Source organism: Sturnus vulgaris, chromosome 1 (assembly GCF_052056855.1).
Source record: "Sturnus vulgaris isolate bStuVul1 chromosome 1, bStuVul1.hap1, whole genome shotgun sequence".
NCBI lineage: Eukaryota > Metazoa > Chordata > Aves > Passeriformes > Sturnidae > Sturnus > Sturnus vulgaris.
Window position 1 is genome coordinate 50,730,263 of NC_142243.1, and position 25,907 is coordinate 50,756,169.

A 25,907-nucleotide genomic window follows, 5' to 3' on the forward strand; every position below is an offset into this window, starting at 1 on the left:
AAGTAACACCACCATGTCACATTTTTCCAACTGGCTAGGGCATGAATGTTTCAAAACATTTCTAACCATTAAGATCTACAGCAAAATTAAAACTGAACTGTCAGGAAATCACACCATAGGGAAAACTGTGTTTAAAGCAAGTTGCTGTGTTCTCCCTGAGATTCCCATAGGGCAGAAAAGCCATTACACAAAACAAACAAAAAAACAATAAAGTGGCCCAGCCCAGATTTAACAGAGCAGAGTTTATATTCTTGGTGACTACAGATATTACAAGTAGAGCAAATCAGCCTCCCTTAGAGGCTCATGGCTTTTTGGCCATGGGTGGCATCACTGGACCAGTCTTGCACCTCAAGAACTCTGCATGCACCATGTTTCACCTAGGGCAATGGAAGAAGGCTGCAGCATGCTCTTGATGACCAAAGCTACTTTACTCTTCCTCTTGACCCATTTTTTCTCCCCTCTCTCCTTTTTTGTGTTTTGTCAGTCCCTTTTCACTCCCTGCTACAGCCTGCAGGGCTGTGCCAGCCCCTTCCCACTCACAGGATTTTTTGGGCATAACATATCATCACTGCCTTCCACAGGGCAAACTTTTACTCCTGGGGTTGAAGGGCAAGGAAGGGGGAAACAACAGAAACTAAACACAGCCTCTGATGGTCACACATTGGAACAGGCTTCAGAGCTTCCCTGGTGGTTTAACTGCACTGGTTTGTTCAGAGTTGTGCCTGGCAGATCCAGGAGCAGCCAAGAAAAACAATGGAGGTTTTTCCTAAACATCAATAAAAATGCATCAGCTTCTTAAACAAACATTTAGGGAGATTGTGTTGCTCTGCAGCCCTTGTTGTAAACATGATTTTGCTGTTTAATGCACGCATAAACAGCTTGGTGAGAACAGCACCTCTTTTAATGGTCATGAATTAGGTAATTTCAAATTTTTTCTTTTAAACATTTTGTGTTCATTCAAATAATTAAAAAGGTTATAGCCTTTGTAATAGTTATCTCAAATAGAAACATTAATGAATAATTCATCAAAAGGACGGGAATAAGTGTTATATAAAATGCTTTAGAATACTTAGCTTTGTTCCAGTAATTTAGCAGCTGGCAGCTGCCTCATCTTCATGCACACACACACACACACACACACACACACACGAATTAAAACAAGAGAGGAAATGGGCTTAGAGATACCATGGACAAAGATTAGGGGTAAAAATTTCAAAAGACTGTGTAGTTTACGCACTCACATCCTACCCAAGAACACAACTTTTGAATTGCCATGACACTTCCCTTGCAAAATTGTCATGCAGAAATCCAGTTCCCCTGTTGGCACTGCAGCCCCAAGGCACAAACAGTACAGGGACATTCCCACCCACAACCATACTACACTGGCCCAGGAGTATGGGCTCTTCTCAGAGACTGGTCCCTACAGAGAAAGATCACTGTGACCAGCACAAAAGCACCCCATGCCCACAGCTGCTTCTCCAGGCTGAATGTGAGAGAATTTCAATCCAATACTGCAGCTAAAATGCTCCTTCTGCCAAAGGATCAAAGCTTCCCACTTATACAGTCACATCTGCTTGCTTCATACCTGTGTTTTATTATCATTAGCTGCTTAAACAGAAGGCAGATGGCTGCCATTGTGCTGGGCTGGGGATTTTTCCATTTCTCTCCTTAGTGTGATGGGTAGTGTGTTATTGAATAAACAGACAAGACAGATCCTGGGAAAGGTCAGAATTCATTATGAGCAAGACAAAACAACTTATCCCCCACATGCATATAATTGGGCCTGACTTCCATTAACACGAGGCAAACAGGCAGCTTCCAACTGGGTACCTTGAGGCACTGTTATAAATATAGCTGCAGGCTTGACCAAGTTTATTCAGAAAGGAATGACGGCTAACACAATAGCTAACAGGGAACCACAAAGGAGATTAGGAAGATGTGCAAAGCAGACTGCAGGTGACTGCCTGCACCCCAGACAAATGTTTTCTTCTTTCACTGTTAAGCCCCCCATTCATTGCTAAGCCCCCCAACTCAGTCTGGAAGGAACAAAACATGGAATCTTCTATTTTTGCCACCTCTTTTGTGAAGATCTGATACTGAAGCAATATTACTTCTTCTTGCTAATACCCATACGTTTTTGACATTCTTTCCCTGCTGTTAGTTTTCAGACAGTCAGAGTCCAATTCAGTAGTCAGTATCTCAGGAGGATCAGCCGGTCAGATGCCTGTTGGCTTTTGGAAGACTGGATCACCAGCACGATTGATGCTACAGCCAACCTTCCTTTCTGCTGGGGTAAAGGTAATTGTAACTGATGCCTCCAAAAAGTTAATTCAAGTCTTATGATGCCCTTGGAGAAGATAGATGATGGCGATATTTCAATAGCATATTTCTGCTTTGAACTGAGACAAAAGAGAGTGAAACTTAGGCATGACCCACCACAGAGTTTATAATGTACCCAAATCCAGCTCAGATCAGGCTAATTGCGCTATTGTAACTCCCAAGATAAAGAGCTGCACCTGTTTAAGCTGTTTTAATTTAAGTTTGCTTAGCAAAAGATGTTTCAAAACAGTGCAAGCACTCGGTGTAGTCAAATCAGCCACATCAGAACCATTCTGACCGAGAGAGTCACTCATGGGAGGACAGGTACTCAGTATCAAAGGTCTGGGCTTTTCCTGGAATTCTCAAAATCTCATCTGCTTCTCCACTGATTTAATTTGAACATGGACAAATGCAGCAGACTGGATTTTCTCTGCATGGGCTAGAGGCACTGCAGCTATTGTGATGTGATATTGTGGGAATTATGAGCTCACACACTTCCCTGGGCATAGAAGTGGCAGCAATGGAAAGTGGGGGCACTAATCAATTGGCAAGACAGGAAAATAACGGTGATAAAATGATAGGAATAAAGTAAAAGCCCTGATTTCTGACTTAGCTACTACAGGGAAGATTCTCAACATTGAGAAAGCCAGATGAGAGCTTCCTGCAGGTTTCTCACTGACAACAGAAATAGTAGGTTGGAGAAAAAAAACATGTATCTATTTTTATATATCTATCTTACAAAAATATCATAAGAAATCCAATGTAGTATACTGCCAATGGTAGATTCTGCCAATTGGAGATATAACTCTGCCCTCCAAAACACTTTGGTGGCTTTCCTAAGAGAGATGTGATTTTTTTTTTTTTTTTTTACATTGCTGCTTGTCTTGCCAGCAGCAAGCAGAAAAACACAGGCTTTCCCTTGCACCATTTCTGTGCTTATTGATTATATCATTAGGTAAGTAAATTTATTACCCACTTCAGACTTGATGCTAAATTACAGACACAAAGGTTTGCTATCACCTTAATAGGGTATTGACTGCCATGAAAAGAGTATTTTGAAAATCCTTGTATCCCAGAAGAAGTGATTGTGAAGGAGCATTTCCAGCTCAGATATACTTTCCAGCATGACACACATTGTAATAAGTTGTCATTTATATTAAGGTCAAAATTCAAGTCATTGTTTGACTCTGATGGTGGACACAGGAATACATATACCGAAGTTCATGCAGCAACAACCCAAGCTTATTGAGGCACGCCTCCTTTTATTAGGGCTTTGAATTTTCTGCTCATACACAGATGATTGGACAAAGGTCTTAGCACCGCCCAGCTCACTGGCCAATGATACGAGTGCATTCCTAGTACAAAGCGATTGGTTGGGGTCCCCTGTTTGAACTTGAGTTCAACCTATCAGTAACCTATCAGTAACATGCCTGGGGACTTCCTATTCTGTAACGAGCTAGGCTGGTTGAATAAGTGTTTGTCATGGCCAAATATTTTGTACAGCTATAGACCGGCTATAGCTGTCACAATTGTATGCACTGCAAGCATTCATTTTAACGGATCAAGTAAGCTACCCATCAAATTACAGATTTCCCTAATTTCCTAAGTTAAATTGCTCTGTCAATGGACAGGACAGTGGCCTCTCTGCAGACAGAAGCCCTCACAATGTGTGATGTCATGGCTAAACATCCCAAGAGACAGAGATATGGCAGATTTATAGGAGCCTCCATCTGCAGGGATGCTTCTCTGGTCCTGCAGGTCTGCCACTCCTTTTACTGAGGATTTTTGGCTCTGCTCACCTCTGTCCAGGTGAGGCAAGGGGATTGCACTACTTTCACCCACCCGTGAAACAGTCCCAGTGAGTAGAAAAATTGGTCAAAGTGACTAAGCCATACCAGGTACAGGAGTAGCCTAACCCCACATCTGGCTCTTCCTCCTTGAAGAGTACATGCTTTGAGCTGGAGATACAGTGAGCAAATAATGTACTCCAATCAGTGCTCAGACCAAATTTTCACCTTACAGCATAGGTATAATGGATTGGTTGGGGTTTTTTTCCTAGGCTGATCTGCTTAAAATCTTTTAGCAGCCCCAGAAGCAAGTCTGGGATGAAAGCACATACTGACTTCAGCCTCAAGGAAAGCATGCTGTCACTGCTCTGAAAAATGCCCCAGCCTGTATTAAAGGGACAAAATCACAAGGCCAGCTTGGTTAGGTCCTGAAAGCAGAAAGATGGGAAGAGATGGCTTTTGCTTGGGTTGGGATGATACCAGGCATCCCAGAGGTAATGTCTCCATCAAGCACAAACACACATCCTACTTCTGCTGGGCTCTTGGTGAGTGAAAAAGTAGATTAAGTCTTCTGTTAGTCACAGAAAGTGTTCATTGATTTCCATCAGCTTCTAGATTAGTCCCTTAATTATTATTAACTTTGGCTGGAGATTGCAGAGCAACTTAGCAAAGCAGCTTATCAGCAAAAAGGCTGGAAAATACTCAAACTGCTCTGTCCCTTCATGTTTAGGCTCAGTTCAAGTTTGGGGCAAACATACAGGTCATCACCCACTTAACCTAGAGAAAACAGGTTGTCTGCTTTCTGGCTCTGTGTGTATCTCACAAATTAGTATTCCTTCTCCACATCCATGTACAGTTTTCCTGGGGTTTTGCTGTACAAGAGAGTTAGCCAGTGAGTTGTTTGCATTTCCCAAGAAGCAGCATCAATGGTGTGTGACACCCCTGCCTGCAGCATGTGATTACAGTGCCCCCCGGAAGGCTGCACAAGCAGGCCATATGCCACAAACCCCACAGCAGAAGGAGAGCAAGATGTGGAGGAAAGAGGTGGGCATGGAGAACTTTGCATAACTGTGTTGCTAAGTCTGGAAGAAAACAGCTCCTTTGCCATTCTCCATAATCTCAACTTCATTTTTTTCCAAGAAAGAAGCAAAGCTGTGAACTTCCCCATGCAATTAGAAAAATTAATGGAAGACAATGTACAAATAGCTCCCATCATGGGGGAGGCCACATGTCCAAGGCAGGATGTTGAAATGCATACACCAGGGAGGTGCCTCATCCCCTGCAGCTTCCTCCCAAGCTCAGAAGAGACATCAGGAAAACCCATTAAGGAAGGGCCTTATCACAACTACATAGGCCCCAAGAAGTTTATTGCAGGATAAATATAGCCAGCCTTAGCTCTCTGAACCACAGTAACTGGATGATTATTAGTTTCTTTGTAAAGGTATTAAGAACTCTTATCATCATCCCAGGCATTGAATTCAATGGAACATTCACTCAAGCACAAGCAAAATTCTAAGTATCTTCAAGGACAATAGATAACTTAGAAGGCCTGACTTGTACCACAAGAATTAAAGAGTTTGAGGCATATTTATTAGTGGAACAAATACTCTCAGAAGAATGGCCTAATATGTATTGAACTAGTGTCTAAATGGCTTTATCAATACTGGGTGTATTTAATGGATATTTTTTATTATTTAATTTCCATGCAAGGGCCCATGGATCCTGTCAGAAAACAATTCTGCATGGCAAGTTGACATATATCAGATGTGCTTATTTCTGTGACATTTGAATTTCAAAGGAAATTCATTTTTTATGCTACTCATTTTGTTTATTTCCATATTCCCGAGAAGTTGCAAAGCTCAGTGCTTTTTCTGGCAGGGCATCATCAGCCAGAGCAGGGAGAGTGTCCTTCATGCTATCTAGAAAGGAAAATGCAGACAAGAATACCTGTACAGGCAATCTGCAAACACTAACTTCTCTCTCAAAAGATACGGCAGGAGACAGCAATTGTAAGAACAGTGCTGCTGCCTGGGGACCTGGTTGTTCCTCAGGCTTCAGTAACACTGTGCCTGAGCCTGAATGGTTTTGTAAGGAAGCCATCTCACAGTTCTGTGTTGCCCTGAGGAAGATTGCAAGGACATGTAACCCACTAACTGGGCATTAGCATGAGGAATTTATCTCTTCTGGAACGTGGGCCAAGGCTCCCTGTGTGCATTAGTGGTTATTCTGCCACCTGAAACAGTGGTTTCCATGAATCATTGTTTGCAGTGAGGAAGCTCCTTCCCCAGCTCCAGCCACAGAACAATGCACAGCTGGCCAGGCTGAGCTGCCTGTCTTCTGAGGGCAACCTCTTTACATTCCTTTGTAAAATGCTCTAGGATCCAACATGTAAAGTGGGTGGATTATCCTCCAGCTGAGTTTACAAGACCTGAAACTGCACATTTGATGTGTATGCTGAAGCGCTCACAGCATTTTTAACTCAAGGTGCTCTTTGCCGAAAGAGTACTTAGAAAAAATCACAGTGAGCAGCTTTCTCAATAGGATCTTGGGATCCTGAGTCTCAGTTTTATAAAGTGACATGATTTGGTGTGTCTAGGTGTTTAGGTGCTTTAAAATTCTCCATCAAGAGATCCTTTTTTACTTCCAATTTTAGGAAGGAGCAGAAATTACAGCAGCATGGGGGTACCTGCACCTAACAAGGTGGAGGGATAACAAGGGATGATGTGAAAGGGATGCAGGAGTAAATAGTGCTTGCAAGTAAAGGCCTGAGAACCCTGAGGTACTGAGACAGTGCCTACCTCAAAATTCACATTGTCAGGGGAAAATTAACAAGGGTTCACAGAGTTTGCCCAAGACAACACTCAGATGAATACCCAAACAGAAATGGATGGGGAATTCTGTAGAGAGTTGAGGAAAGGCATCAGCTTGGAATTAACTGTGAAATATGCATGAAAATTTACAGGACTGGGGAGAAAAATGGTAACAGTAGCAGGTAAACCTCAGTTGAGCATTGCCAGAAAGTTAGGAAGGTTAGTTATAAGAAGAAGTTTAGGCACTTACAGACTCTAATTAGCATCTTGAAAGTATCTAGTCCCATGGTTTACCTGTTTTGCTGCTAATACTGATGTTCATCAATTGTTGGTTTACTAGATAACCATAAGTGCTTTGATCCTTATTTGATTTAAACCATGCAAGCCAAGCAGTTGTTCCCTACAATACACCAGAAATTTTCTTGACTGCAGGGGACAACATAAGAGGAGGATCAGGCTTCTGGGTCCGAATCCCAAATTCTTAATAATTTCTGAAAACATGACTCACCCAGCAGTAATTATCCCGATCATCTGGAAGTTTCGAGCACCATTGCAGTGCTTCATGGAGTGCTTTGAGATAAAAGCTGCCATATAAAAATATATTATGTTTAACACTTTGGCAGGTGTGATATTCCATCTCATAAAAGATAATCCGAGTGGTATACAGGATAAAATACTACAATTTCATCTTATGAGTCAACCCAATCAGAATTTAAGTGCTTAGCTAACAAATAGGATCGTGCAAAACCAGAAACAACTCAGAAAGGGTTTTTCAAAATGTTATATATATAATTCCCTTTCAAACCCATTTTTTAAAATTATTTTTAAGAGCTGAAAGAATATGATATGTAGAATAGATATGTAAACTCAGATGTCTCTTCAAATGGGAGCAGATCAATTCAGAGCTCAAATTTTAAAAACTAAATAAACCTTAGGGATTTCTAGAGCTTCAAGTAGAACCATATTGCCATTTATGCTCCATTCATGGCAAGACAGATGCAGTCCCAAACCTAAATATGCCTAGATAATACAGACTGGTCTCATTCAGACATTTTCTGGACTTGTGCAATCAGATGTTTCTCTAACAGAAGCTACTTGGCAGCCTTTTTTAACATACATAGATGACCGAATCCCAAAGTTTTATACTTGTGAACTTGTGAGTATGGATTATCTCAAGCCTCATAACTATGTGTTGAGATTTTTTTCACCTTCAGTTAGTTTCTTAATCTCAATATTTTGGGGGGGGGGGGGGGGGGGTTGGTTATTGTTAGGGTGTTTTCTTTTGATTTTCTTTCCAGGGGATTTATAAAACTAACATTAAAAAAAAATAGAAAGAAAGAAGAAAGAAATTTGTATAAGGTACAGTGTATCCACTAAGTATCCACCCAGATTTGAAATGTGATGGACTCAGTACTGGTTTTCTATGTTGGAAACAAACTGCAGGAGAAACCTGGCCCAAAGGAATGTCTGCAACACAGGGGCAGGGGTAAACATTGAGAAAGCACAGGAGTCTCTGATTCGTTTTCTGAAGATTCTCTGTGTCCTTCAAGGATGTAACCAGGCCCCAGGTAATGGACTGCAACAAAATTTGTTTATTCCCACGATTCTTTATTAAGCTGAGGCCGAAAGCTCTACAGTCATGGATGCACTTCCATTAGAAAAAAACCAGTGTCTTTCCAAAAGGCTTCCCTCCAAAATATGTTCCTTGTACACAACTGAATTCTATGCATGGTCTATAAAGCTGGATATCAAACCTACCTTTCAGTGGTGAACAAAAGGAAAAGACCCCCTATTTGCTCATAGATTATGTGTGTACACAAATGCTCAACAAATTGCCAAGGCCGCTTACAGACAGGTGTCACGCATGACACCTGTCAGCTACTAAGAAACTTTCAGGGGCTGCATTGGCCTCTTTTTGGACAAAATCTGCACAGCAGATATAGAAAATTCACCCTTATTCTCTCGTTCTGAACATTCAGACCAGGCAGCCACCACTTATAGAGCAAACACATATTTTTTTCTTGGTTTCATAGAGTTCTGGCCATTTCTTTTCTTTGACATGTGCAAAGCATATTACATTTCATGTATTTTTTTTCCTTCAAGCTATGCATGTGAACAGCTTCTGCAACTCTTTCAAGGGCATCTTCAGAGCATAATTTCTTGTTGAAAGTATGTTTTAGACAGGAAATCTATTTTAAAGTAAGTTACTTGCCAACAATTCAAGTCAGCCCATTTAGTGTCCAGGACACCAAATTAGAGAAATTATGATCCTTTTCAGTACCTGAGTGTCCTTTTACTTATGGCACTACTCCACTGGTGTAATCCCTCACCTGTGCACACACAGTATCCCACATCCATAGGCAGCTATTAATGCCCACCACAGGCTTTCTCAGACAACACCCTGTTTAGAAATCCCAAGATCTTGTGCTTTTTACTAAGAAACAGCCAGCAATGCCAAGGAAACAGAGAAAATACTGTAGAACTCACACCAGAGAAGAGAAAGCAATGCTACCCCCGAGCAAACCTCCTTGCCAGCTCAGTGACCACCTCTGACAGGGGAAGCAGGTCACCCCCAGGGCCTGGGCATGAGCACTCCCCAGTGTCAGATAGTGCCCACAGCACTCTGTCCTTCAGACAATTCCAGCACAGAAAGGGCTTCAACTTCCACCTAGAGGTGAGAAGAGAAAACATAAAGAAAATTAATTTCCATTTTATTTAGCGCCTTCATAAAACTTTATCTCCGCTTGCTTACCCCTTATTTTTGAGACAAGCATGTAAGAAAAAGAGCTACCCATAAGGAGCCTTACAGGTCTACCTCAGGTCACACATCCCTGCCTCTGACTTCACTCCTATATCAGACCCCCTTCTGGTGCAGGGTTTCCACCAGAAATATTGATGATTGAGGGTCTTGGGTTCTGTTTTTGGCCACAGGCTGCAACTAGCAACAAAGCACAAGGCAGAGAGGCGCTGAAAAAGCAAACAGTGTATTTGGAACTGTATACAACCCAAACAAGTTTTAGCTGCTGCATAGACAGCACCACTGTCATTTTGGCAGTTCAAGTTTCTGGGAATAAGACAATTTTTTTTTAATTATCGTTGTTGTTATTGTTGTTGCAACAGAACAGTACACTTAACCCCAAGAACTGGAAAGTTTTTATCTACTATAAGAAGGAGAGGGTCTATAGATCCCATAACCTATTTCCTTTCCAAGCATGATCACTTCAATTCAATTTTATTTTGAAATCCAACAATTCTAACAGTATACGTTACTAAAAGAGATGGTCTATGAAAAGAAAAAAATCAGAGTAGAATACAAAACACATTTTCCCTAGCCCAGTCCAGCAGCATTTTATGTCTCCAAAACATTTTTTATAAATAATAATAATAATAATAATAATAATAATAATCTGTAGAGGGGCTCCCTCATAGCTGAACTTTTTATTAGCAAATTCATCTCCCCTGAGCTTTGGAAGGCAACAGAGAGACCTCTTATGAAAGAATGTATTGCAAGCACACACACCACAACATCTTCTAGGCAACTTCCTTGTCTTTTCCCTCTTTCTGTACTAATGGGCTCATTAAGTGAACAACCCCACCACAGTCTTTTTCTCAAATAACAGAAGGAAACAACCTCCTACTTCTCTTGTCCTGCCCATTTGTTAGGACATCCCTAGAGGAAGGTCTTTTTAACTCAAGAATGAGAATGAATTGTCACCCATCATAAAAATTCAGATTTATTTCAACAGACTTGAAATCAGATCTATATGTTTGCAAAGTGCACTCCACCAAGCCCAGTGATGGCCATTTCTGACACAGGCTCAAACCCCAGATTCAAGAGCACAAGTCCTGCACTCAGTGTGGGACAGGGACCTGCAGTTTGTCCCTCAGTGCTGCCCTACAGCATCAATGGAATAGCTGGAATCCATGACTTGGGTGATCAGATATCAAAACCTGAGAAAAATAACCCAGCACAATTCCTGACATGGCCCAAAGAATCAGGAACCAGAGGTTGCTTCAATTGTTTTACTGGACATTGCAAGGGCAATATAAATAACTGAGGCGCCCCAGCTACATTCTGGAAATAAATAAATAAATTTGTTGCCAGACCCTGGCTGTTCATCAGTTAAGAGGAGTCATGAGCCATTCAAGGATGGCTGCATGCAGACAATCCAGTGTTTCATTCTGATGTCATATTTGCATTTTTTAGTGTCACCTGTTACAACAGTGTCCTGGGGTACAATGCAAAAATGTGTATTCTATCACCATCTGTTAAAATGTGGGAGGGGTGGTGATCCTTATCTCTGTGGGAGATATCCTCTGCTGATGTGCCATCTGATAAGATCAGGGGATGATCATCGTTATCTTTTCACAACCCATCCTTCCTCCAGAAGATATATTCCGTTAATGGGCCATTAAGTCCTATTGTGTGGCTGATAAGATTACATTGGGAGATGCCCCAACCGGGGGCAGGAGCCAAGCCTTTCCTACCTAGATAAAAAACTGGAGTTTGGGACCTGAGGGCAGACCTTTCTACTGGATCCCAGAGGAAAGTCGGACCTTTTCCACATCATCGCTGGATCTTCGGAGGAAAACTGCACCTTCTAGAGGAGCACTGCTTCAACAGAACCACATCCTTCATCCAGGAGGACTGCAGCCACCATTTATACGGACGTCTACCAACACCCTGACTGACAGGGTGTCAGGTTGTATTTCTGACTGTGTTGGTGGTTGTTTCTTTCATATTATTGCATGTATTTTATTGTTTCTCTTTTCTCCTATTAAATTGTATTACTGACTTGGAGTCTCGCACTGGTTTTACTTTCAAACCAACACATTAATTGGCGCCCAATGTGGGGCACGAAGGGTACTGAGAAAAGTCAGTATTACAATTTTGTTTTCACCATGATTCTCAACATGCTTACATGGGTTTTATATCTTGCTCTCTATATTTTTCCACACATGGGGAACTATCTGCCAGCTGTGATGCTCCTGTGTAGACCAGGATATGGTATAAAAATTGCTTTACTGGCCTATTATGTCTACTGCATGATAACCTCTGAGGCAATGAACATAATCCAGAATATATACTCGACTTTGTTTGCTTGTCCTAGTCTAGGTTGCTACATCCGGGGTTTTAACAATCACACCCAGCGCTTGGGGGGAGGGGTAAAGGCTGATTTTTTCCAATCTTTCCGGCCTGATACAGTAGTTTTCGGAAATGTTGAGTTCCTGCTGGATGCTAAGGACAGCATAATATTATTGTAAGTTCTGCTTTGTCTCCTCTGCACAGCCTTTACAGCCTACAACATGCTTAGAAACAAAACACTACATGGCGTATTGATGCGTATTCTTGAGGAAGAGGAAAAAAGAAACAAATCAACTTCGTCCACGTCTGCACAGAATGTCACAAAGAGGAGAAGAATCAAACAAAAAGCAACAGTGTCCGTGTCTATGCAGACTGCCACAGAGGAGGAAAAAGCCAAAAGCAAAGCAACAGTGTCCGTGTCTATGCAGACTGCCACAGAGGAGGAAAAAGACAGAAGCACCATCAGCATCTCCACACAAACCATCACTGAGCCAGAACAGCCTAGACCAGTAGCAGTTGCCCCTGTTCAGAAGAAGAAATCAAAGAGCAAATCAGTTCGCATAGTGACTGACGAGGACGTGGCAGGACCTTCGCACCCAGCAGAAGTTACAGAGCCAGAAATCATCACTCGGTCTCTATCCCTGGGTGAGCTGCGTGACCTGCGGAGGGAATTCACCCGCCAGACAAATGAGTCCATCTTGACCTGGCTGCTCCGCATCTGGGACGCTGCAGCCAATGACACCATTCTGGATGGATGTGAGGCCAGGCAACTGGGATCTCTGTCCCGGGATGTGGTCATTGACCAGGGGATTGGGAGAACCCAAGAAACTCTCAGCCTCTGGCAGCGACTGCTGACAAGTGTGAAGGACAGATACCTTTGTAAATAAGATCTCCAGGTGCACCAAGGAAAATGGAGCACAATAGAACAAGGTATCCGATGCCTGAGGGAATTGGCCGTGCTGGAGATCATTTTCTCAGAAGATGAGAGATTTCCTAAGAGCCCAGACTGTGTCCAGTGCACGTCACAGATGTGGTTGAGATTTGCACGGCTTGGACCAGAGATGTATTCCCATTACCTGGCAACGCTGCAGTGGAGGGAAGGTGAGGACATGGTAGGCGTCTTGGCCAATAACCTAAGAATTTATGAGGACACTGTCACAGCCCCATTTCGTACCCATGTCTCATCCGTGGAAACAAGGCTGGTGGAGCAAGTCCGAAACCTGATTGAAGAGGGCCATCAGAAACTAAAAAAAGAACTTAAGGAAAACAACTACCAGATCTCTCCAGAACCAACAAGAGTTTCTGCCATTAGGAGCCAGCGTTCCTCAGGCAGGGAGAGAGGACACACTCTACGAGGTAACCTCTGTTTTTTCCTTCAGGAGCATGGAGAAGACATGAGGAAGTGGGATGGAAAACCCACCTCCTCCTTAGCAGCCCAGGTACGTGAGCTGAAAAGAGGGACACCTACCCCAAGAAGCTCATCTAGAGTCAATGCTGCTCCAGTCTCTCGTGAACAGAACTCCAGACAGTATCAGAATGATGATATGACTGATCCTCTTGAAGGAACCTCAAGAACCTATTTACAGGGAGAGAGCAACATGTACCAGGATCAGGAATAGAGGAGCCCTGCCTCTAGCCAGGTAGAGGAGAGGGATAATCGGATCTATTGGATTGTGTGGATCCACTGGTCTGGCACATCTGACCCACAAAAACATAAGGCTTTGGTTGACACCGGCGCCCAGTGTACTCTGATGCCATCAAAGTATGTAGGAGAAGAATCCATCTCTATTTTTGGGGTAACAGGAGGATCCCAGCAGCTGACTGTAGTGGAGGCCGAAGTTAGTTTAACTGGGAACAGGTGGCAGAAATACCCCATCGTGACTGGCCCAGAGGCCCCATGCATCCTTGGCATAGACTATCTTAGAAATGGATGCTTCAAAGACCCAAAAGGATATCGCTGGGCTTTTAGGATAGCTGCTGTAGAGACAGACGACATTAGAAAACTGAGCACCTTGCCTGGTCTTGCAGATGACCCCTCTGCTGTGGGACTACTGAGAGTTGAAGAGCAACAGGTACCAATCGCCAGAACAACAGTACACCATCGGCAATACCGTACTGACAGAGACTCAGTGATTCCCATCCATGAAATGATCCGTGAGCTGGAGAGCCAAGGGGTGGTCAGCAAAACCCACTCACCCTTCAACAGCCCCATCTGGCCTGTGCGTAAATCAGAAGGAGAATGGAGATTGACCGTAGACTATTCGTGCATTGAATGAGGTGACTCCACTGCTGAGCGCTGCTGTGCCAGACATGCTGGAACTCCAGTATGAGCTGGAGTCCAAGGCAGCAAAGTGGTATGCCACTATCGATATCGCCAATGCATTTTTCTCCATTCCTCTGGCAGCAGAATGCAGGCCTCAGTTTGCTTTCACCTGGAGGGGCGTGCAGTACACCTGGAATCGTCTGCCCCAGGGGTGGAAGCACAGTCCCACCATCTGTCATGGACTGATCCAGGCTGCACTGGAAAAGGGTGAGGCCCCCGAACATCTACAGTATATCGATGACATCATTGTATGGGGCAGCACAGCAGGGGAAGTCTTCAAGAAAGGAGAGAAGATTATCCAGATTCTGCTGAAAGCTGGTTTTGCCATTAAGCGAAGTAAAGTTAAGGGACCGGCTCAGGAAATTCAGTTTCTAGGAGTCAAGTGGCAAGATGGACGTCGTCAGATCCCAACAGAGGTAATTAATAAGATCACCGCTATGTCTCCACCTACCAACAAGAAGGAAACACAAGCTTTCCTAGGTGCCATAGGCTTTTGGAGAATGCACATTCCTGAGTACAGTCAGATTGTGAGCCCTCTTTACCTGGTCACCCGCAAGAAGAACGATTTCCACTGGGGCCCTGAGCAGCAGCAAGCCTTCGCCCAGATCAAGCAAGAGATTGCTCATGCAGTAGCCCTTGGCCCAGTCAGGACGGGACCAGATGTGAAGAATGTGCTCTACTCTGCAGCCGGGAACCATGGTTTGTCTTGGAGCCTGTGGCAGAAGGTGCCTGGTGAGACTCGGGGTCGACCACTGGGATTCTGGAGCAGAAGCTACAAAGGATCTGAAGCCAACTACACTCCCACAGAGAAGGAGATCTTGGCCGCCTATGAAGGAGTTCAAGCGGCCTCAGAGGTGATTGGCACAGAAACACAACTCCTCCTGGCACCCCGACTACCAGTGCTGGGCTGGATGTTCAAGGGAAAGGTGCCTTCCACACATCACGCCACTGACACCACATGGAGCAAGTGGATTGCTCTCATCACTCAGCACGCCCGTATTGGGAATCCAAATCACCCTGGGATTCTGGAAATAATTACAAACTGGCCTGAAGGTGAGACTTTTGGATTGTCTTCTGAAGAAGAAGAGGAGCAAGTGGCACATGCTGAGGAAGCCCCACCATCTAATGAGCTACCGGAGACTGAAAGACGATATGCCCTCTTCACTGATGGTTCCTGCCGAATTGTAGGCACTAACCGGGAATGGAAAGCTGCAGTATGGAGCCCCACACAAGTTGCACAAGCTACCGAGGAACAAGGTGGATCAAGTCAGGTCGCAGAGCTAAAAAGCCGTCCAGTTGGCTTTGGATATTGCTGAACGAGAGAAGTGGCCAAGGCTCTATCTCTACACTGACTCATGGATGGTAGCTAATGCTCTGTGGGGATGGCTGGATCGCTGGAAAAAGGCCAACTGGCAACGCAGAGGGAAACCCATCTGGGCAGCTGAGATTTGGCAGGACATTGCTGCCCGAGTAGAGAAATTGACCATAACGGTTCGACATGTGGATGCACATGTACCCAAAAGCCGGGCTAATGAAGAACATCACAACAACGAGCAGGTGGACCGAGCTGCCAAAGTGAAAGTATCACAGGTGGATCTAGACTGGCAGCACAAGGGAGAATCATTCCTAGCTCGTTGGGCCCATGATGCCTCTGGTCATCAGGGGAGAGATGCAACGTACCGATGGGCCCATGACCGAGGGGTGGACCTTACCATGGACAGCATCTCACAAGTCATCCATGACTGCGAGACCTGTGCCGCAATCAAACAGGCCAAGCGGGTGAAGCCTCTGTGGTACGGTGGACGATGGTTGAAGTACAGGTATGGGGAAGCCTGGCAAATTGACTACATCACCCTTCCCCAAACTCGCCAGGGCAAACGCTATGTACTGACCATGGTGGAAGCAACTACAGGATGGTTAGAGACCTACCCTGTGCCTCATGCCACTGCCCGGAACACCATCTTGGGCCTAGAAAAACAAGTCCTTTGGAGGCATGGTACCCCTGAGAGAATTGAATCAGACAACGGAACCCATTTCAAGAACGGCCTTATCAACACCTGGGCCAAAGAACATGGTATTGAATGGATATATCACATCCCTTACCATGCACCAGCTGCTGGGAAAGTTGAACGGTGTAATGGACTCCTTAAGACTACTTTGAAAGCACTTGGTGGTGGAACCTTCAGAAATTGGGAAATGAACTTGGCCAAAGCCACCTGTATGGTTAACACCCGAGGGTCCATCAATCGAGCCGGTCCTGCCCACTCTGAACCCCTGCACACAGTGGATGGGGACAAGGTCCCTGTGGTACACATGAAAGGTATTTTAGGAAAGACTGTTTGGATTAATCCCACCACAGGCAAAGGCAAACCAATCCGTGGGATTGTTTTTGCTCAAGGACCTGGTTGCACTTGGTGGGTAATGCAGAAAGATGGGGAAACCCGTTGTGTACCGCAAAGAGACCTAATTTTTAGTGAGAACTGTATGTAAGGTTTCATTTTGTATTATATATCTGTAAGAGGGTATTGGTTTGGGTGTGATGTAGATGGTAATAGAATAAGGGGTGGATTATGTCCTGGGGTACAATGCAAAAATGTGTATTCTATCACCATCTGTTAAAATGTGGGAGGGGTGGTGATCCTTATCTCTGTGGGAGATATCCTCTGCTGATGTGCCATCTGATAAGATCAGGGGATGATCATTGTTATCTTTTCACAACCCATCCTTCCTCCAGAAGATATATTCCGTTAATGGGCCATTAAGTCCTATTGTGTGGCTGATAAGATTACATTGGGAGATGCCCCAACCGGGGGCAGGAGCCAAGCCTTTCCTACCTAGATAAAAAACTGGAGTTTGGGACCTGAGGGCAGACCTTTCTACTGGATCCCAGAGGAAAGTCGGACCTTTTCCACATCATCGCTGGATCTTCGGAGGAAAACTGCACCTTCTAGAGGAGCACTGCTTCAACAGAACCACATCCTTCATCCAGGAGGACTGCAGCCACCATTTATACGGACGTCTACCAACACCCTGACTGACAGGGTGTCAGGTTGTATTTCTGACTGTGTTGGTGGTTGTTTCTTTCATATTATTGCATGTATTTTATTGTTTCTCTTTTCTCCTATTAAATTGTATTACTGACTTGGAGTCTCGCACTGGTTTTACTTTCAAACCAACACAAACAGTAACACCAGTGATCTTTTTTTTTCTAATATAGGGACATATTATTATTTTTTTAATTATTATAATTATTTTTAATATAGGTATTTTTTTAAATATACTGCTTCCTGCAGTAATTTGGAGAGTGCTGTTGCAACACCTGTTCCATGCCCAAAATGAAAGATAGTAACTATGTACTGGGCTGCCAGCAGGAAGAGAACTGCTCACCACACTTCAAAAGCCTTTACTCTGCCAGGTGCCTCACCTTCTCGTGAGGATGCTGGAGGCCATGAGAAGAAGCTGAGTAGCTTGAGAGGAACTTGAAAAAGCAAAGTGCTATAAAAATTCAGTACTTCCTCCTAGGAGAAGTAAAATATCAGAAAAAAAAAAGGAAAAAAAAGGCTGAGAAAAGGGAGGTTGCTGAGGTCCCGAGTCCTCCTTTGATACTCTGCCTGGCAACAAGCCCGAATTTCAGCTGATTCCTGCCTATCAAAGCAGTTTCAGCTGCTACAGAATGGCTGGTCCAGGACCAGTGTTTGAGCTCCAGTAGCATCCGTTAGCCTTGGTATAGCACAGGAATAAAGCTCCTCAGCTCTGACTCAGATAAAAGAAAACAGCCCACATTGCTCAGTAAGACAGAACAAAACAACACATTTTATCTCCAGCATCTCCATCCACCCTCAATCTGTTTATCACTTGGGGACATAATTTAGAAGACTGTCACCTGCTCAACTCTGGATCCTTCTTTGTATCTGACAGCATCAGATGGCACATCACTGGCAATAGTTCTACTCATTTCAGCAATAGGCACAAGTCTTGGATTTAATCTCTAAATCAGACAAGCTGAATGGAAGGTGAGGGCAAAATAATGGCCAAAATAGCCAAGTCTTCAAATTGTGAAAAACACAGGGTGCCATTTGCTGCCAAAGGGTTACTTCTGCAGGCAGAGTTTGCAACAGGAAACCATTCCAGAAAAACAGGGCTGTAGAGGTTTCCAGTAGGAAAGCCTTAAGGCAACCACATTTGAGGTGTCAGCCCAGGTCTCACAGAAGGCAGCCAAGGGCTCTAACTGACCACTGGCGCAGGGCCATCCCTGCTGGGAGCTCCCCACCAGGACAGGCACTGTGTAAGCTCCCCCGGGGCAGACTCTTGAGACCAGAATACTAGAGAGTTTCCCCAGGGAAGCAGGCAGAAGGAAGACATCTTTGCATTTTTCCCCTGGGGAGATTTAAAACAAAAATACCAAATTTCCACACCCACTGCCCATGGTAGCTATGGTACCTGTAAGAAAAGCTATGCTATAGCAACTGATCTCCCACACCTCTCTTGTGCAGAAGTCGAGGCATCATCAGAGCCATCCTCTGGACCACACTCTTTGCTGAGGGGGTGTCAAGAAGATTCCCATTTCAAAACTGGTCTTTTTTTCCCCTTTGAGAGACACTGAAAGAAGATGTCTGTATTTAAAATGTTTTTTTCAGGACTAATTTCAAAATCAGGAAACGTTTGTGCATTCTGTAGAGGAACAGCTGTTGGTGTCAAACATTTGTAAATTACTGCTGCAGCCAAGCCCAAACCTTTGCACGGAGCTCAATCCCGAGTAGAGAGTGGCGTCCCAAGTCCCCCATTTCTGTGCCAAGAACACCACCTGGTGGCCTCACTGGCCATGGCGCTCTCCCTCAGAAACCGTAATAAAACTGAAACATTTGAAGGGGAAGGAAAAATCAGAAGCCTGTAGCTGTGCACAGAGCTGTATGGATAAGCTCGGTATAAACCCTAGTGTGCTTATTGAATGAAACCCAGAAAATTAAAAACTCCTGCATTACAGCTGTGTTGAAGAAGAGGAAAGAGCCACAGGATGGATTTTGCTGGGACCAGGTGAATGTGCAGGGCTGCAGAGGCTTTGAGAGAGCAAGCCATGGTCCTACTATAGCTGGCACTTACCTCCTCCTCCTCTGGCACCTCACCTCCCAGGACAGCAGCTCTGCTGCTCATGGGGGGTGAGTAGCCACATCCCAAAGGTGCTGCATTGCACAGCAGTTGTCCCTTCTCTCTACACAGCTCTCTGCACTCTCAGCAAGCCAAGACAGGTCTGGTATTGCTGACCTGGGCAGTGATGGGCCACCATGTCCCCTTTTCTACCCTCCCTTTACTATCAGTTTACTTCTATCCAGTGTGTTTCACAGGGTCACTGCAAGTTTTTCTGAAGCCTTGATGATCTTGAGGCCTGAAAGTGAGGCTTTGACAAGTGTTCATTAGTATTTTTCCATACACTGTTCATAGGCTTTGGTTGGAGTTGTGCACTCATTGGGTTGCCCTGGGGCATGCTCATCAGAGAAGACCTCCCTGAGCACTGCGGGATTTCTGTGTGCATCCTCCTGCTGCCTGAAGCAGGAATACATTAAACAATTCAGTCCTGGCAAGAAGACAGCCCTGTGGGAAGCACAGTGTTACTGGCTGTTAATGGAAATCTTTGGGAAGAAAAAGAAAATGTACACTTCTATTAAGATGGAAAAGGTTATGTCCTTATAATAAATAATTCCCAGTAGCTATGCCTCGAGGCCCATGTGCAAAGAATAAGGAAGGTCCCTTGCTTTTAGTCGTCTGTTCTGGAGGTTTTATATAAGAGCTGAATGGATTAGAGGGAAAATTGAAGAGGGTTGAAGAAAGTCATGCTTTGCCTGGCACTAAAGACCTTATCAAGCAAGCAAGAGAACTCACCAGTTACCTGAAGTATTAACAAATAAAAAGAGCTCACAACAACATGAGCATGAAGGAGGCAAGGGTCAGACATGGCTAATTTGGAAGTGAGCAGCCTACACCAAACACCTGAGGGCCCAGCCTGGCAGTACAGCCTGATGTGTAGGATCTGGTAACCCAAGGCACCTTTAGCTCATAGGTCATGGGAACCATAGCAAAAGCCTCCTGTTAGCTAAGACAGTCCTTCACCTTTCTTCCTTCTCTCATTTATTTTTGCTTTCCTGTCCTTTGCACTTTCATTTTCCTTACAAGTTTAGGAAGAGCACTTTGTCTCATCTGCAGACAGACCAGCTGGCAGGTCACACAGCCATAGCTATGACAAATACTACACATGTGGGATGAATACATGTTCTGTATATCTTCTGGATGTCACTTGGCCTAAATACAACCACACCATGAGAGGAGTTTTCTTACTAAAATATCAAAGCTGCTTTAGTAAAGACAGAATTACCGAAAAGGCTCTTCACTTCAAGAGACACTTCAAGACACCACAGCACTGTAAACCTTTATCATTTTGGTTAATAGAAAAATCGAGTGTTTTGTACTGTGAGCAGTTATAATTTCTTGGACAAGTCAGCATCACTGGAAAAAATGAGATAAGTACACGTGCAGGAACATGGTGTGTAACAAAATGTAGTGTCACTTTCATTTCCTAAAATTGCAAGGGCCCAATTTTATTGAGAGACACTGAAAATTGAAGCCCACACTAATTAGAAACCTAGAGTAATACTACCTGTGTACATACTTTTTTCCCAGGTTTAGCAGATGTTTGATGAACATCATCTAAATTACCTGTTTTATGCTTAAAGCTCTTTGGAAATGTATTCAGTTATTTTTGTTTCAAACCACCCTTCCTTTGTTCATAAGAAACGGGTGAACACAAAAGGAACATCTGTGTTTAAAACACAGTAACATTATTGGATTTTACTTTGACATAAAGGTTCTTGATGTTACAATATGCAAAGCAACATTTTTCACCAATTAATACAGCTTCCTGAGTCATGTCCTTTCGTAGACATCCTTTTTCAAATTTTCTTTTATTTTCTGTCTGAAATGAATTTCATATTGCAATTCTTGTCAGCTTGAAGTTACAACCATATCTCTTTTTCAAAGCTGTTTGCACATTGTAGAAAGGGATGCAGGCAAGAAGATGGTTTCTTTGCAGCAACTGCAAAATTACCTACTGTTTACTTTCATTGTGGATTTCTACAAGGATTGCTTGTATTAGTGAAATTTTGAAGAATGGCATTGGATTTGTATGTTTATTTGTTTCTAAGCTGCTCTTTAGACTCTACTTATACATCCCCTACCACAACAAAGGTGGTCTCTTGTGGAGACCCTAAAGGGTAGTTAGGGAACACGAGAGGCCTCTCTCAGCTGCCCTCTTGATAATAAATCCTGTTCTATAAGGCCAAAGCAACCTCTGTTCTGTTCATTGGGACAGCTCCCTGCCCTTTCCCTGTCCGTCAGCCTTTTGGTCACTCCCACCCTGTTTCCCTGTTGGCCCCTATGCCCTAACCCCATCCTTGTGACACTCCCATGTCCCCTGGTAATTGGTCTCTGATACTTCTTTCCCTGCCCTGCTCTTCCCATGTACTTAACCCAAAGCCCTAAATCAGGCCTTGCCTTTGCCTCTGAACGCTGGACTAGTTCACATGTGTGGCTGAAATAAACATCTCTGTAAAACCCCTGCAAAGGCCCTTGCTACTTCTTTACCTGTACCACCTCAACAATCACCCCAACCTCAACAGTCTCTGGATTCTGCTCCACAGAAGATATTTTAAAGTCTTTGTAGATCTCCTTCTTCTTAAACCTCATAGAACTCATCTAAGAAAAGTAGGTAAAATATTCATATAAAGTACCACCAAAACTCAGTCCTCAGAAGTATTTCTCCAGCAGCAATGTCCCAAGCTATAAAGGTTTGCTTGTGCTTGAAGCCACACAGAAAGGAATGAGACTTGCACGAAGTAGGAGGAAAGACCCAATCTGGAAAGTGTTTGCAGCTTACTCACAGCTCTGTAATGAGGCACAGACAGTGAAGGAGGATGTAACATATTCCAGCATAGACAGCAGTCCCACTCTAGCCTTGATCAACACAAGCCATTGTCGATGACCGAGAAAAGGATCCTTTTCCTTAAGCTTTTAAAGATCCGGCTTGCCAGTGGCCATAAGGAAGGCCACAGGAATCTTACCTTGGAAGAAGACAGATGTGTGACTTCCTGAAACACTTTCTAGTTCCCTGAAGTTTCACAGAAAATGTCTGGAGGAGACCATAGCACAGAAGACCACAGCACAACACCTCTTTGAGCCTGGGGGTTTCCCTTTGCAACATCTCTCAGCTCAGGTCTCCCATTTTTAACTTTTTCCCCTTCTCCACAACCCTGCGGCAACTTGGTCATGCAGCACATTTGGACACTACCATTCAGCACCACAGTAAGAAATGTTAGAATCATAAAATGTTTTGGGTCAGAAGGGCCCTCTAAAAATCATCTTGTTTCAAAATGCCAGCCTCCTGCAAGATGCAGAGGGCAGCTGTCATTCTCTAGACAAAGTGCAGATGAGAGAGTCAGAACTCATGCCCAGAGTGGCCTCATCAGTCCCTCACCACTCTCCTGATACTACTACTCATTGCTACTGGGGATTTTCTCTTTGAATTTTTCCTTTTGAAACCAACCCATTTACAAAGACTGATTAATTCTAGGTTATTTGAGCCTCTTTGAAGATACTTTGCAGCAATGAAAACATAGCCCCTGTCTCCCCAACTGCTTTTAAAACCACCATGGACAGTTGTCCTTGCCTTTTTTTGGCTGAGGATTTCCTCTTGCAATGTTTTTCTCCCCTGCATAGTTCTCTCCCCCAGGCTAATCTTTCTTAAGAACTTACTTGAGGGAATCTACACAATTAGACATTTAAATCAATTAGGCTGATTGACAGGAGGATTAAGTCTAGCATATTGTTGATTGCAGACACAAACACTCAGCTGGAATAAATACCTGCCTCATAGGGACTTGCTGAGGCTTAATTAGTTGATGTTTGTTAAGAGCTTTGAACACATGAAATGCTGGACCTGGACTTGCACTCTTATTCTCTCTCTTCCTAGTAATGGAGGATTCAAATTTGGACATGGGAAAAACAAGGAGGACAGATGGGGACTGTGACTCAAGGCTACTGGGGACCACAACTGCAGTAGAGGACAGTGATGTCTGTCAGGGCTTTGCTCTAACTAAACATCACTGCTGCTCTGTGCTTATGAAGCCTCTCATTCCTCTACAGAATGGCAGCAGCCTCTGACCTCCAGACCTCACACCAGGACTTTTCCCACACTGGAACCACACCAGCATCAGCAGGCAGGGCATAAGTGAATTCTGGATCCCAGTTGTTCTGCACCTTGTTCTCCAGCATTTTTCCCCGGAAGAAATTCAGGTTGTATGTGCTTTTAAAGAAATGCCATTCACTAAGGTATCAAGGCACTCATTCCTAATAAATAAACAAGAGCTCAAGTTCATTAACACCTTTGGGGCTGCCCAAAGGCAGCACTGGTATTATTAAACAGCTAACATGCACCTAGGAAATCTTCACATTAACATAAAATGTCCACACACTTCAGCAATACAAAAGATCTCTTCTCAAAGAAGCATACATAAAGTGTCACGCTGAAACCTAAATTTCTCTGGTTATTATATGGGGTTAAATATAGATTCAGTTTTGCAAGTTGTATGCTTCACCAAAAAAGACTACACTTGAAAATCAGTAAAATAACTAAGTATATTAACTAATATACCAACTAAAATAAGTCGTTTTTTCCGCCCACACAGAATTGTCTTACTCAAGTTGCAAATGTGTACACATATGTGAACTGAAAAACTTCAATAAACTCACAAAATATAGTTTGGACTGGCATTAAAAAAAAAAAAAAGCTCAGAATCCAAATCATTGTAGCCTGCCAGTAAGGAGGCTCTGTAAAAAACAAAGCTGTCCCATCCTTACCTTTCCTCTTTTAGCCCTTTGACATTGAAAACAAATTGAACAACAGTCAGTCCTGATGATTTACCTTGCCAGAACGAAGCTGCTGAATCCTTCGTCTGTCAGCCTCCCAGAATCCTATGTATAGGATCTGTCCAAAAGTATATCCAAAATATCTTCCTGATAAAGGTTGTTTAGTTTCTAGTACAATTCACAGCAGCCCCATCACTGATGCATTAAAGCAATGACATGATGACACTATTTCTGCCAGTGCATTTTGAATAAGGTTACGATTTTTTTCTGTTGCATGGAGAAGTAGTAACACTGGCAGTGCTTTTCCTGGTCATTAAGGGATTTATCTGCACATCCTTGTTAGTTTTCCTCATATATCCTGCTTCCTTTCCCCAGGTAACTGTATACCTACACAGAGGTTTTGGAAATTCTGTTTTATAACCTTACCAGCTATTAGCCAATAATATATGTAAGGCTTCAGCTGTTAGGAGGAGTTTATTCCTGTCACATTCTAACATGAAGCTCTAACTTCTGTCCCCTGAACATTAACTGTGTGAGTTATGAAAGCATGTAAAAATAAACTTCCATAAAATTCTCCTGTCAAAATTACTTACATAATGGAGTAGTTTTGCTTTTATTTCTTTTAAGGGATTCTTCTCCTGTCCTGTCACTAGAAAATTATGATCCAGGTGAGATAATCTAGTGGTTGCCATAGTATCTGCTTGGAATCAGCTAAGTAACTGGGGAACCACCACAGGAATGTTACACAGCAGCAAAGGGAAATATTTTTTTATTTCACTGATAAAGCTGTATTAGATTTGTCTAGAGCATTGATTTACTTAAGAAAATAAAATATTTTGAAAAAAACGCTGTTTTTCTTCAGCTTTTCCTCCTCTTGTTTTATTTCCCACTTTTTTCTGTCAGAATCTTTTTTGTTTGTTTCAAATCACAAGGGGCTACATAATATGTTGTCTCTCCCTCTTTATTTGAAGAAATAATACCTTACCAGGACACATGCTGACTTTTAGCCAAACAACCAACATACTCTCATTTTCAAGAACAATTTTATGCTTTCATTGGAAATACTGGTCAATAATACATTTATCATCCATCACTCACCATGTGAACAATACTCTGGCCAGTATGTTGCCAGGCAAGCTGAAATTATTAAAGCATATTCAACCCATTTAGTTCCAGCCTTACACTAGGCACAAATCTTTCTTCTTCTATTTAACAGTAAGTTTTTATGCTGTAGCAATGCAATGTCATTGAAAGTATCAACATTGCAAGCTGGGTAGTTGAAAATGCTTAGGATCACAAAACTGTACTCTTTTTGAAACTCCAGCAATAAGGTTTTCTTGACAACTTACCATAGGGGTTAACAATCATACACTTCCATTTTCTAGGAAAATTATATTCATTGCTGGAATCCTTTATGTTAAACATTATCTAAAATGTTCTGTGTTGCAATTCTTCATGGGAAATGCCTTCTTATGGCCCAGTGCTTGTCACTGAAATTTAGAAAGCTTTTATAAAGACAGCAATGACAATGCACAATTAACCTTTTATGATTCAATACATTTTTCCAGTGGTTATAAGGAGCATCCCGTTTTCAGACCTATACTCCTTATCCAATCTAGCAATCTCACACAGCTCCTGTTGCAGCATCTGCTCAGCCCTCCCAAGGTACT

At 43.2% G+C, this 25,907-nt stretch overlaps 1 protein-coding gene across 15 annotated transcripts in view; it reads right to left on the reverse strand.

Annotated features, from left to right (window-relative positions):
- Positions 1–24,683, reverse strand: part of LOC148225207 (uncharacterized) — a 109,028-nt gene extending 84,345 nt beyond the window's left edge. For 2 of the 15 annotated variants that reach the window (XR_015804493.1, XR_015804486.1), the window contains exons 1-3: positions 24,293–24,675; positions 9,404–9,584; positions 7,425–7,500 (exon numbers count right to left, since the gene is read on the reverse strand). Coding sequence is in view for 6 of the 15 variants with exons in the window: in XM_088167185.1 (XP_088023311.1) it covers positions 7,425–7,480 (56 nt within the window). In the remaining 9 variants the exon portion in view is untranslated. Of the gene's footprint in view, positions 1–7,424; positions 7,501–9,403; positions 9,585–24,292 lie in introns of all 15 variants that reach the window. The other 13 variants (XM_088167201.1, XM_088167195.1, XM_088167181.1 and 10 more) reach the window with 10 other exon arrangements.
- Between the last annotated feature and the right edge of the window lie 1,224 nt (positions 24,684–25,907).